This window comes from Haliotis cracherodii, unplaced genomic scaffold, assembly GCF_022045235.1.
Source record: "Haliotis cracherodii isolate W230 unplaced genomic scaffold, xgHalCrac1.p SCAF_1, whole genome shotgun sequence".
NCBI lineage: Eukaryota > Metazoa > Mollusca > Gastropoda > Lepetellida > Haliotidae > Haliotis > Haliotis cracherodii.
This window is the reverse complement of record NW_027266264.1, coordinates 76,251,540-76,264,694: the sequence shown is the minus strand read 5'-3', so window position 1 is coordinate 76,264,694 and position 13,155 is coordinate 76,251,540. Positions and strand designations below refer to the sequence as shown.

Below are 13,155 nucleotides of genomic sequence, written 5' to 3'. Positions count from 1 at the left end.
TTGTTTTGTATTTTGACCTTTATTAGTAACATTTAGTTCTTTATTCGTAATATTTGACCTTTATTGTGTACTTTGGTCCTTTTTTTCAACTTTGTATTATTTGACCGAAAGGCCGCCCATAAGAATCTATATGTATAATTGAGAATGAATTTTCAGTGACTGTCTAGCGGATTCCGGTGGTAAATCCAAGGGAAGTAACTCTCATTTCGTAACCCATCGCTGCACATCAACAAACTGAGAACGTCCGCGGTCTATCAGCCTGATATTCAGGCAGTGCTTAAACATAATGACAGCAAACACAAAGCGAATTCTGGTGCATCTGAAGAAAACAAAACCTGAAGAAGGACAAGCAGTTCTCGCACGATTCTCACAGGTTTTCACATGTGCAGTTTCTTACACACGATATGAAACTGACGATCTAGAATATAGCAGTATAGACGTGCAATGCTCTCACTTTAATTAGGCTCCTATAACTCCTGGTTGTATCACGCAAGATCATACAATGCTGTACACACGATATCAATCTGACGATCAGTTATAGAGTACAATACTATTACTTAGGCTAGCTTAATTCTAACCGTCTTGATCAATAATTGTATCATTTTGTTATGTACCAAATTAAGTGTGCATGTAGCTTCTCATTTTCTTGTGGCAGTGCATTCTGGAGTATTTCGGGACAACTGACCTCGCGACACATCTACATGCTGAAATGGACAACAACAGGCTTGTAGTGACGGATGACCTCACAGGGAAAACACCAATCAAACTAAAAGTAACAAGACAATTGAACCAACTTTGTAGTATTTTACTCTGATAGTGAACAATCTCTATCATTTGTGTCACTTTCTATGCAGACAAAATGTCTACCTGCAGTTGATTTTCTGTATTTTCCCTTCTCTTTTATTATGTGTAAGAATAGTGTGCAGTAACTTGTGCTTGCCATCAGAAGTGGCTATCAGAGGGATCGCGGGTTGTTGTTGCTATAGTGGGGCATCAGTGACACTGCTGTTGCATTTGCCACCATTCACTGTGCAGAGTGGCTTCCCCTATAGTCCCAGGATCCTCTGAATCCCATATTTGCCTTAGTACTGCCCTGTTGTTGTAAGAGGCCACTGAGTACGAATTAATTTGGTGAATTATCATGGTTAACATTTATACTAAGTTATCTTATAATAATTAGATCTACATCAAGTGCTTTTATGAGTTATCATGGTGTAATATTTATACACCATTTCATATAATTATAGTTTAGCAAGTAACAATTATCATCAGGTAAAATGCATATATAAAATATCAGTAGTTTCAGTTATAGCTTTTTAGATGGTTGCTAGCCTAAGGTATCAAGATCCCATCTCCCAGACAAAGGATATTTATTTAAGTATATCTGTCATCACCTACCGGGGTATATTAGAATAACATTACTTCAATTAAGACTCATTAAGGATTAGCCTCATAAAAGCACTTGATGTAGATCTAATTATTATAAGATAACTTAGTATAAATGTTAACCATGATAACTATACTAAGTTATCTTATAATAATTAGATCTACATCAAGTGCTTTTATGAGTTATCATGGTGTAATATTTATACACCATTTCATATAATTATAGTTTAGCAAGTAACAATTATATGAAATGGTGTATAAATATTACACCATGATAACTCATAAAAGCACTTGATGTAGATCTAATTATTATAAGATAACTTAGTATAAATGTTAACCATGATAGAATGAACAACTCTCATTGAATGATTTATGGAACCTCACAGCAGCAGTGTTTCACACATTTGATTCACAGCAGTGCACCTTGTGGGAATTCCTGGTTAGAATATGGTTTCCCAGCAACATATGCTGATCGTATGAGGTGTCTTTAATAGATCATGTGGTCGCTTGGTGACTTGGTTGATTGAGTGTCATCGTCAATAATCCTGACAGTGGGAACCGTTGCTCACACTAATCACTGGATTGTCTGGCCCAGACTCCATTATTTATAGGCCGCTGTCATATTGCTGTAATATTGCTGAGTGTGGCAGTAAACAACAAACAAACACAGCTGCGTCTTGGTTAAAGTGAATGTTTCCCTTGCTCCTCACCTTCTCACTATGGTCAGTAAACATTTAGTAGCCTAAACTCACATCCTGTCTGCCAAGTCAAGTAATATATTACCATTTGGTCTTACATAGCCTATAACATGCAGTATCGATCAGTCACTGTATTATGTCTCCATCTATTATGATAAATACCTTAGACCCAATCGCTACCAAAGCTTTAGTATGGTTTTATGCCGCCTCTAACAATATTCCTATGGGTGGGGACACTAGAAATAGACATTGTACCCATGTGGGGAATCAAACCTGGGCCTTCAACATCATTATCGCCATTCAGATATTGTGAGTGAGTGAGTATGGTTTTATGCCGCTTTTAGCAATATTCCAGCAATATCTCGGCAGGGGACACCAGAAATGGGCTTCACACATTGTACCCATGTCGGGAATCGAACCCGAGTCTTCGGCGTGACGAGCGAATGCTTTAACCACAAGGCTACCTGACCGCCCCCACTCAGATATAGATCTGCAGTGTTTGATGTATGTATTATATAACAGGATCAAATAGATAAGCATCATGAGGATAGTCACATTTGAATTTATGACTAATTCCACAAACCCCGCAATCATGTCGGAAAACAACCACCCTGACAAAGCTGAATGTGGCAGTCCATCCATTGCCGGTTTTTTTTATTGATAAGTGGGTATTGCCAGTTCCATATTTCCATTAGAGTGCTGCATGATGCTCAGACCCTGTTTAGATCCTGGTTAGAATTGGTCTTCAGCTACCCATGCTTGTTGTAAGAGGCGACTATGCTTCTTGTAAGAGGCGACTATGCTTGTCGTAAGATGTGACTATGCTTGTTGTAAGAGGCGACTATGCTTGTCGTAAGATGTGACTATGCTTGTTGTAAGATGTGACTATGCTTGTTGTAAGAGGCGACTACCGGTATGCTTGTTGTAAGAGGCGACTATGCTTGTCGTAAGATGTGACTATGCTTGTTGTAAGAGGCGACTACCGGTATGCTTGTTGTAAGAGGCGACTATGCTTGTCGTAAGATGTGACTACGCTTGTTGTAAGAGGCGACTATGCTTGTTGTAAGAGGCGACTATGCTTGTTGTAAGAGGCGACTATGCTTGTTGTAAGAGGCGACTATGCTTGTCGTAGGATGTGACTACGCTTGTTGTAAGAGGCGACTACCGGTATGCTTGTTGTAAGAGGCGACTATGCTTGTCGTAAGATGTGACTACGCTTGTTGTAAGAGGTGACTATGCTTGTTGTAAGAGGCGACTATGCTTGTTGTAAGAGGCGACTATGCTTGTCGTAAGATGTGACTACGCTTGTTGTAAGAGGCGACTACCGGTATGCTTGTTGTAAGAGGCGACTACCGGTATGCTTGTTGTAAGAGGCGACTAACAGGATCAAAGGGTCAGGCTTGCTGACTTGGTTGATGCATGTCATTGTATCCTAATTGCATGGATCGATGTTCATGTCAATCTCTGTATTGTCTTGTCCAGCCTTGATTATTTACAGACCACCGTCATATAGCTGGAATATTGCTGAGTGCGGCGTTAAACAACAAACAAACAATCACAAATCAATGTGATGCACAACTGACCACTGGTTTTCCTACTCAGGATTTCATTACAGCTAGAATCCTGCAGTGTTTACATTGTTACTCCCCAGCACCCGCCCTTCTGTCCAGTTCTTCACCTCACCCCGGAGGATGTAGCAGCTCTCCCTCCAGAAACTGCTAACAGAGGGGTAGATGTGGGAGCTGCTGTTGTCATGGAAACAGGAGATGGAAAAGTGTTACTGACTAGAAGAGCCAAACATTTACGAGCATTTCCGGGAATTTGGGTTCCTCCAGGTAAAGCCTTCATCCATCTTTCAGTGTGTATGTGTAAATGAAATCTGTAATATTTTCGCAGTACATTACTGACTACATACAAATATTGCTTTATGATTTCCCTACTACTTTCATATCATCAGGGGTTTGTTGGTGTTGGCCTTGTGGTTCAAGTGCTGGCCCAATATGTGAAGACCTGAACTGCCACCAGTGCACAAAATGTGAAACTCATCCTTTTTGTCCACACTGTTCAAGTGCTGGCTCAATATGTGAAGACCCGAACTACCACCAGTGCACAAAATGTGAAACTCATCCTTTTTGTCCACACTGTTCAAGTGCTGGCCCAATATGTGAAGACACAAACTTCCACGAGGGCACAAAATGTGAAACTCATCCTTTTTGTCCACACTGTTCAAGTGCTGGCCCAATATGTGAAGGCCAGAACGTCCACAAGGGCGCAGAATGTGAAACTCATTCTCTTCGTCTACACTGTTCAAGTGCTGGCCCAATATGTGAAGGTCAGAACATAAACAAGGGCAGAAAAAGTGAAACGCATTCTTTTTGTCCACACTTTTTGAGTTTTATTTAGTTGGTAAATGTTTGATTTTTCTTCAGGTCGTAAATGGTTGAACATGCAGTCATGTTTACCAAACAGCCTGCACTGACCACCATCTCAAGTTATTAGTAACAATGCTGTGTAAAATGTCAAGTTGGTGCCATAAACAACTCCAGAGGGTCCTTCCACAAAGTGATCTTAGTGCTTAAGCGATCATATCTCTCATACTTTAACATAGACTTACAATGATCGTAGCGCAAAGATCCCTTTGTGGAATGGGCCCCTGGTCCATTTGTCGTTTTCTGACTGGAAGGTTAAGTAGAAATTGTTTATGTTGCACTGAGCAGTTTATCACTGTCTTTTCTTTTATGGGGAGGTGGGGTAGCCCAGTGGTTTAAGCGTTCACCCATCATGCTGAAGACCCGGGTTCAAATCCCCACATGGGTACAATGTTTGAAGCCCATTTCTGGTGTCACTCGCTGTGATATTACTGGAAGATTGCGGCATAAAACCATACTCACACACTTTTTACTTTTATGTGAAACTTACTGAACTGTTTTACACATTAATGGTTTTTTGTCAGTTTACATGAGTATCTTTGATGGCAGGGTTTGAGGTTATAGCTGTATATATGTGGATTTGGATTGACTGAAGATGGAGGAGACAGCTGATACGGATGTTTACAATTGCAGGTGGGCACATAGAGGAAAATGAAACTGTAAGTTGGATGAAGGAAAGTCCTTTCTAAACCAGCTGGGACTTTAACCACATGTCGGATGCCTGAGTCACATAACATTTCTTCTCGTCCAGTAAATATCACATTATTATAGTCCATATCCTAAGACCAAGATATTACTATGCCAAAATACAAGTTTGGACTACTGCTCAACAGAACGAAACTGTCAAACTTCCCTGCATCTTTTAGTGACATGATTATATTTGATGGTGAGATCAATGGTGACTTATGGTACCGACCATTTGATATTCATGGGCGGTAGGCCTTGGATTTTGTTTGGAGACTTGCTATTTTTTCAACTTAATCTGCAAAACCAGATATTTTTTCAATTAACACTTTGAGTCTAATTTTGATTTTACTAAAAAAGTCACCTTGCAACAATGTATTTTTTGTGGTTGATTATTTCTTTTTCTTTTTCAACAGTTAGAAGCACAGTTATATTTTTCAAACATTTTCTTGGACAAGTTTTTTTTGGACTAAATGCCATGTTGACTACATGTTAGTTATTTCATTGGTCGGTCAATGTTGGGAAAGTTATTCTGACGTGACCCGTAACGGGATGTCTTGAGTTCTTTGTTTAGCAAGACTAAGATCTGATTTCAATGAGATTGTGCTGATATTTGATAAATATGGTTATACAGTATTGGTTTATTTTGTATGTTATTTCATTGGTCGGTCAATGTTGGGAAAGTTATTCTGATGTGACCTGTAACGGGATGTCTTGAGTTCTTTGTTTAGCAAGACTCAGATCTGATTTCAATGAGACTGTGCTGATATTTGATAAATATGGTTATACAATATTGGTTTATTTTGTATGTTCTGTAATAGGGACACTGTGCCCTATTTGGTTTCTGTACGTGTTTCAGTTTGTGGAAGCGGGTCTGCGTGAGTTTGGTGAGGAGACAGGCCTACAGCTACAAGCAAGCCAGTGTGTTGGGAACAAGCTTCATCTGTTGGCTCTCTGGGAGGTAAGAGTGGATTTCAAGTTGCCTTCAAGTGAAGAGTGAGTGAGTGAGTGAGTATGGTTTTACACCGCTTTTAGCAATATTCCAGCAATATTACGACGGGGGACACCAGAAATAGGCTTCACACATTGTACCCATGTCGGGAATTGAACCCGGGTCTTCGGCGGGACGAGCGAACGCTTTAACCACTAGGCTACCTGACCACCCCTTCAAGTGAAGAAACAATTGGATTTCAAACAGCGCTCTCAGATAGCAGAGTTGATTGTACAATTCCGACTGTATCATTAACATATGTTTATGTAAACACTATTAAATAGTGATGATATTAGTTGTTGGTGAAAAGGTGAACTCATCCTACCCTACAGATGACACCTGTCACAAACACATGCAAAGGCAAGTCAGTTGTTCACCTGAAATACCACAGAAACAAGTCAAAATAGGGAATTTCAGTGGACATCATTTTTGTCACTGAAGGGTCAAATTTGGAAATGTTCTCCGCATGTCTACATTAAACTTTGAAATTTTTATTGAGCCCTTGAATGTTGTAACATTATTAAAATTATTGAATGAAATATTGAATAATATTAATCAAATATATTGCAAACTCTAGTTCAGACATGTCAGACAAACAGTAAACAATTTTTTTTATTACCAGATATTATAATGATAGGATTAAATTGCGTTCTTCGGTTCAGATTTGTTGACTTGTATTTCCGGTGTTACGTGATCGCGGTGATCAGCTGATAATGTTTTCTGAGATGGGGGAAAACATCGTGTCATTGGAAAACTTGAGTTCACTAAAAATGTTAGGAAATTTTGGGAGCCATGCTTTACAGCGCTATAACCGAAGCGCTCAATAACGATGGAACACTGTACGTAACAGCTTGTAATGTGTGTGAAAAGTCGTACGAAAATACGCTATTTGAAGGGGGCATGGCCTAAATGCAAATGTCCGATTGGGATTTTAAATTTTCCCGACCCCTGGTTGCAACCTTGACGGAACCACTTTTGAACAAGAGTCTTATGATGATCTTTGAAATCTTGGTAGAAAGAGCATGCTCTATTATACTTTAAAAGTTGTTCAGTGTGGGTCTGGAGCTGCAGGAATATTGCTCGACAAAAGTTGAATATGGAAAGTTGAAGTCATCCCTCTTGTCATACAGTCTTGTTGAGAGTGTTATCACTCTATGAATCTCTATGCATACATCTAAATAGGAAACAGAAGGCAGTCTCGGTTATTTGTTGCTTAAGACAAGTGGAAGCCCTTGGGACCAACAAGTGTGTATCAAGTTGTCTGGTGTTTGAGACAGGTGGAATTCCTTTGAACCATGAAGCATGTGTCAAGTTGTCTGGTGTTGAGACAGGTGGAATTCCTTTGAAGCATGTGTCAAGTTGTCTGGTGTTGAGACAGGTGGAATTCCTTTGAACCATGTGTCAAGTTGTCTGGTGTTGAGACAGGTGGAATTCCTTTGAACCATGAAGCATGTGTCAAGTTGTCTGGTGCTGAGACAGGTGGAATTCCTTTGAACCATGAAGCATGTGTCAAGTTGTCTGGTGTTGAGACAGGTGGAATTCCTTTGAACCATGAAGCATGTGTCAAGTTGTCTGGTGCTGAGACAGGTGGAATTCCTTTGAACCATGAAGCATGTGTCAAGTTGTCTGGTGTTTGAGACAGGTGGAATTCCTTTGAACCATGAAGCATGTGTCAAGTTGTCTGGTGTTGAGACAGGTGGAATTCCTTTGAAGCATGTGTCAAGTTGTCTGGTGTTGAGACAGGTGGAATTCCTTTGAAGCATGTGTCAAGTTGTCTGGTGTTGAGACAGGTGGAATTCCTTTGAACCATGAAGCATGTGTCAAGTTGTCTGGTGCTGAGACAGGTGGAATTCCTTTGAACCATGAAGCATGTGTCAAGTTGTCTGGTGTTGAGACAGGTGGAATTCCTTTGAACCATGAAGCATGTGTCAAGTTGTCTGGTGCTGAGACAGGTGGAATTCCTTTGAACCATGAAGCATGTGTCAAGTTGTCTGGTGCTGAGACAGGTGGAATTCCTTTGAACCATGAAGCATGTGTCAAGTTGTCTGGTGCTGAGACAGGTGGAATTCCTTTGAAGCATGTGTCAAGTTGTCTGGTGCTGAGACAGGTGGAATTCCTTTGAACCATGAAGCATGTGTCAAGTTGTCTGGTGCTGAGACAGGTGGAATTCCTTTGAACCATGAAGCATGTGTCAAGTTGTCTGGTGTTGAGACAGGTGGAACTCCTTTGAACCATGAAGCATGTGTCAAGTTGTCTGGTGCTGAGACAGGTGGAATTCCTTTGAAGCATGTGTCAAGTTGTCTGGTGCTGAGACAGGTGGAATTCCTTTGAACCATGAAGCATGTGTCAAGTTGTCTGGTGCTGAGACAGGTGGAATTCCTTTGAACCATGAAGCATGTGTCAAGTTGTCTGGTGCTGAGACAGGTGGAATTCCTTTGAACCATGAAGCATGTGTCAAGTTGTCTGGTGCTGAGACAGGTGGAATTCCTTTGAACCATGAAGCATGTGTCAAGTTGTCTGGTGCTGAGACAGGTGGAATTCCTTTGAACCAACAAGCATGTATCAAGTTGTCTGGTGCTGAGACAGGCAAAGTGTGGCTATTGGGCACCTGTGCCAACAAGGATTCTGCCTGGGTGATGCAGATGAATCATCTTAACGAGGCAGTAGCCAAGAGCATTGAATCGATATCACTCACAGAGTTGGTTGATAGCCTACTTACTGGTACACCATGTGGGCTGGGAATGTGGAGTACTTTATGCAATATTATAAATCTCCAGTGATGTCATCCTATTGTTCTCCAGTGGGATTAAATCTCATAAACAGGGATGTCATAATATCCCCAGGATTTTATATAATATCCCCGGGATATTTGCTATGTTATATGTTATAATATGCCTGGGATTTTATTGATACAACTTCAGTTTAGATAGTAACATATGAATGTTTCTCGCAAGAAATTTATTTTGCATTTGAACACAATGTAATGAAATGTAAAATCAATGTCAAATGTTTTCTTTATATTCCCAAAGTTCGAACACACAACCTTCGTATATGTAGCCCAGTGAGTGTACCACCAGGTTACAGAGGCACTGATAAATCACAGTGCTTTCATGAATGTTGTTTTCAAGAACCTGTCCCGTACGCCAGCAACAGATATTTTACGCCTGTTTCCTAAGGTTCATGGAAAGTATGTTTGAAACAAAAAAATGTTAATAAATGTTGTTTTAAGTTTCTTTTTTCGGTTTATAAGTTAGATAAAACACTTCCCCTCAGGTTTTTATGATACATGTATTTAAAACCCTTATCCTTAGGATAGAAACTTGAGGTGGATGCCCCTTGGCTTAATCCCGCGAATGCGGGTTTTAAATATCATAAATACCCTCAGTCATGCTTTCTCCTACACATGCAAACCCCTGTACCATGGTGTCGTGCATTAGCATGTATTTAACGGTTGTCCTTTCAGGAGTTATGCTGCCTTGAAAGAATTATGGGATGTCGGGGTCGAGCACATGGGCACGACCGCGAAACATGAAAACGTGTAGTTCACTTGAAGAATAAAGTTCGTTCAATTGTGACAATGGCCTCGTAAAATGAACCATTGTATACTCCCCTCTGATCTGAGTCGGACATTTGCCTCTCATGTATTGAATATATATGCACCTGCAATGGATAATGAACATATCACACATCCTAGTGGTGTAAATTTTGTTTGTTGATGTAGAGTTAAAAAGCATTTAATGTTATGAAATCCACTATTGGGAGTGTATGTATAAGGTCTTCTTTAGGGTATGAAATATAAGGTTATTTTGTTAATTATTACATTTCAGTCCGTCTACCCTCCAAAGCTGTCACATGGTCTGCCAAAACGTCATCACATGGTTGTATACTTGTACGGGAAGCTGATCTCTGACCTGACCTCAGACAAATTGACCAGTCAGCTGAAGATGCAGCCAGAGGAAGTGGATGCCTGCACATGGCTGGACCGTGATGTCATCTCGGGCATTGTGAAACTGTCGGATGAAGAGTCTCCAGAACAGCAGAACACCTCTGGCAGCCTACCTCAAACTGTCAGGTAAACTTAAACCTGGACACAAGGGCTGGGACGAGTCCAGATTTACTACCCGGGTACCCACCCCCCTATTACCCGACCCTACCCGGGTACCCACTGTAGGTCTCAGGAGATGTCTCAAAATGTCCGATTGGGAACATTTTTAGCATAGCCCTGGCAAAACGTATTTAGATACATGTTTTAAACAATCTGGTCATTCATACACTGAAGCTGAATTAAGGTATATCTTTATTCAGCCATAAAAAATCAGGAGCGGGTGCTTAGTCAGAAAGAAATGTGAACATTAGTGACTTTAGTGTAACCATGGAGTTCTAAATAATTTTTGTCATTAAACAATATATGCCGTGACTAACCACGGGTCTGGGTAGTCCTGTGGGTACCCGGGTCCTACTCAGTACCCACCCGGGTACCCGAGTTACCTGTCCCAGCCCTACTTGACACAGAAGTACATATAAAGTGAAGACCCAAATTTCATATTACTCTGTTACTGAAACCCACACTAATTCCAGTTTCCTTCCAACTTTATGACTTGATATGAAGTTTTTTCTCGAGGAGGTTAGATGTGTGTGTATTATTAAAGAGTATGTAATATTTATTGCATCCTTTCCTGTTATGTATTAGTGAGTGAGTATGGTTTCAAACAGTTTTTGCGATATTCCAGCACTATTATGGCAGTGGACACTAGAAATGTGGACACCGTGTGGGAAATCAAACCCGGGTGTTCGGCATGACGAGCAAACACTTTAACCACTATGCTACCCCCCGCATGCCTTATATTAGCCTTTTTAGGTCTAGGTGGGAAATTGAACCCAGGCCTTCGACATGACGAGCAAACACTTTAACCACTATGCTAACCCTCGGGCGCCTTATATTAGCTTTTTTAAGTCTTGTTTTCTGACATCCCTTCCCAAAACCATAATGTCAGTGGTCAAAATGAATATGTACAATTTTGTTACAGAGCCACTGTTCTGAATGATGAAGGCAAGCAAGTTGACCTTGACCTGCCCTTAGCCCCACTACTGCAGACATCTGGAGACAAGGAATGTTTAGGGAGGGTCAGCACTGGCACCAAGTTCGCCCTTGAAGAATGGCTAAAGAGGACATGTGATTGATGCCTGGAGCCTATAGAAAATAATATTCAAGAAACTTAATATTGAAGAAAGTTAATTTTCAAGGCAAATCGGACAGCCCTGAATCAGATTTGGCTCGGGGTGTAACAATTGATTGAACTGTTGGTGCATCACGATTGTCCATCGCTGATATCAGTACATTAATGACAAGTTAAAATTCCAACAGTTAAAATCGATATCGCACTGCACCATACATAGTGTGGGTGGACCTAATAAAATGAAATACATACTCATTAACTTTCCCATTTGTTTGGTTTTTAAATCCACATTGCTTGAAGGGGCAAGTGGTCTGGATATCCATTTAGAAACATTATGGCAGACAACATCACTACTGCTATAGTGACTAGGGATAGTCACCCTAGTATTATATCACATACTGAAAGAAACCTCCTACCAAGAATGTGACCTATGATCAAAATTGTTAATTTTTCTTTTTTTTTATCAAGAACATATTCCAGCCATTCCCCGTCAACCTGAAAATAATTGGACAACACAAACCAGAAGTTGATATCATATTAGCCCTCACCCTCAGTGCACTATTACTCTCAACCAAGTCCTCCAGCCACTCCATGCAACTTGGTCACCTTGTTTTAAGCAGTGGAGTGGTGGAGACCTGTTCTAATTGATTCCATTCTCTCCCGATTCCTGATTATATTTCGGTGAAACAGATTGACGGTGTATTTCACTGTATGCCAAAGGCTATAGTCATAAGTTTTTCTACATAAAATTCCTTTCAGCATAGATGTGTGTTTGATACTCCCATGTACCATAATATATGAAATAAATGTATGTTTGTTCTTAATAGCTAAGACCGCCTCTGTGGTCTAGTGGTAGAGGGTCCGCCTGGAGAGCGGAAGGTCTAAGGTTCGATCCTCGGCGGTGTCATAACAAAAGACGTTAAAAGGTGGTACTTGTTGTTACCCTGTCTGGCGCTTGGCATAAAGGGCTAAAACAAGGACTGGTCGGCTCAGAGTGACAGACTGTGTCTGAATGGGGTATTCATTTTAAACTGCGGCTTTGTATCTCAGTGAGTTAGCACTATAAATCGGCATTAGTCCAGTCTAGTACAAGCAGCCACACATACACGTGCATGCACGTCGCTATATAAGAGCAATAATCTTGATGGGACGGGACGTTAAACCCCATTTCACTTCACCTCACCTCACCTCTTAATGGATGTATGACACTTTGTTTGATGATGGTGTTCGGCATACGCAACATAAGTTTATCTGCAGGTCCACAATTTGTTTTGGGACATTTATACATCTGTCAAGTCCATCTTCCCGAGGCAAGGGAGTTAACTGACTATAAAAGTCCAGTTTCCACCCTTGCCGAACTAGGCTGCAATTATGGAGTTGTATAAGATAGCTATGCATAAATCACAAAGGACAATAAAGAATGAAGCATGGTTTATTTCACGATAAAACATTGTTCTATCATGACGTCAATTACGGAGATTCGAACATGCGCTCGCAACTTGACGACGTCGTATATTGGACGATGTTATTTTTGAGAGGGGAGTATCTAGTGAGTTGTTCCCCATTGATGCAGATGGGATACGCAGATACATGTGATGGCCGACCGATCGCATCCAAAAGCCGGAAAGATATGACAGATACATTGAGAGATATATTGCCGAGGTCTGATTCTTTTGAGGGAGTCATCATTATGTAAATATAACTATTTAAAAGCGTGTACATTTTATCATCATCCTTGAAGAAGCTGTACATGATGTTTATATCCCATATTAGAAATAAACAACTTGTGA

The 13,155-nt window shown here is 40.6% G+C and overlaps 1 protein-coding gene across 1 annotated transcript; it reads left to right on the top strand.

The window, feature by feature from the left end:
• The first annotated feature begins 229 nt into the window (after positions 1 to 229).
• Positions 230 to 11,587, top strand: LOC139468975 (nucleoside diphosphate-linked moiety X motif 17-like). The gene is made up of 7 exons (XM_071251119.1): positions 230 to 373; positions 656 to 772; positions 3,736 to 3,919; positions 5,147 to 5,172; positions 6,057 to 6,158; positions 10,016 to 10,260; positions 11,216 to 11,587. The coding sequence occupies exons 1-7, from the start codon at positions 287 to 289 to the stop codon at positions 11,367 to 11,369; spliced, it is 915 nt and encodes a 304-aa protein (XP_071107220.1). The 5' UTR covers positions 230 to 286; the 3' UTR covers positions 11,370 to 11,587.
• The last annotated feature ends 1,568 nt before the right edge of the window (positions 11,588 to 13,155 follow it).

Coding starts and splice junctions, on each gene's coding strand:
- LOC139468975 (XM_071251119.1), top strand. CDS start 287: ATGACAGCAAACACAAAGCGAATTCTGGTGCATCTGAAGAAAACAAAA. Junction 3,920..5,146: donor GGGAATTTGGGTTCCTCCAG/GTAAAGCCTTCA, acceptor TTACAATTGCAG/GTGGGCACATAGAGGAAAAT. Junction 6,159..10,015: donor ATCTGTTGGCTCTCTGGGAG/GTAAGAGTGGAT, acceptor ATTACATTTCAG/TCCGTCTACCCTCCAAAGCT.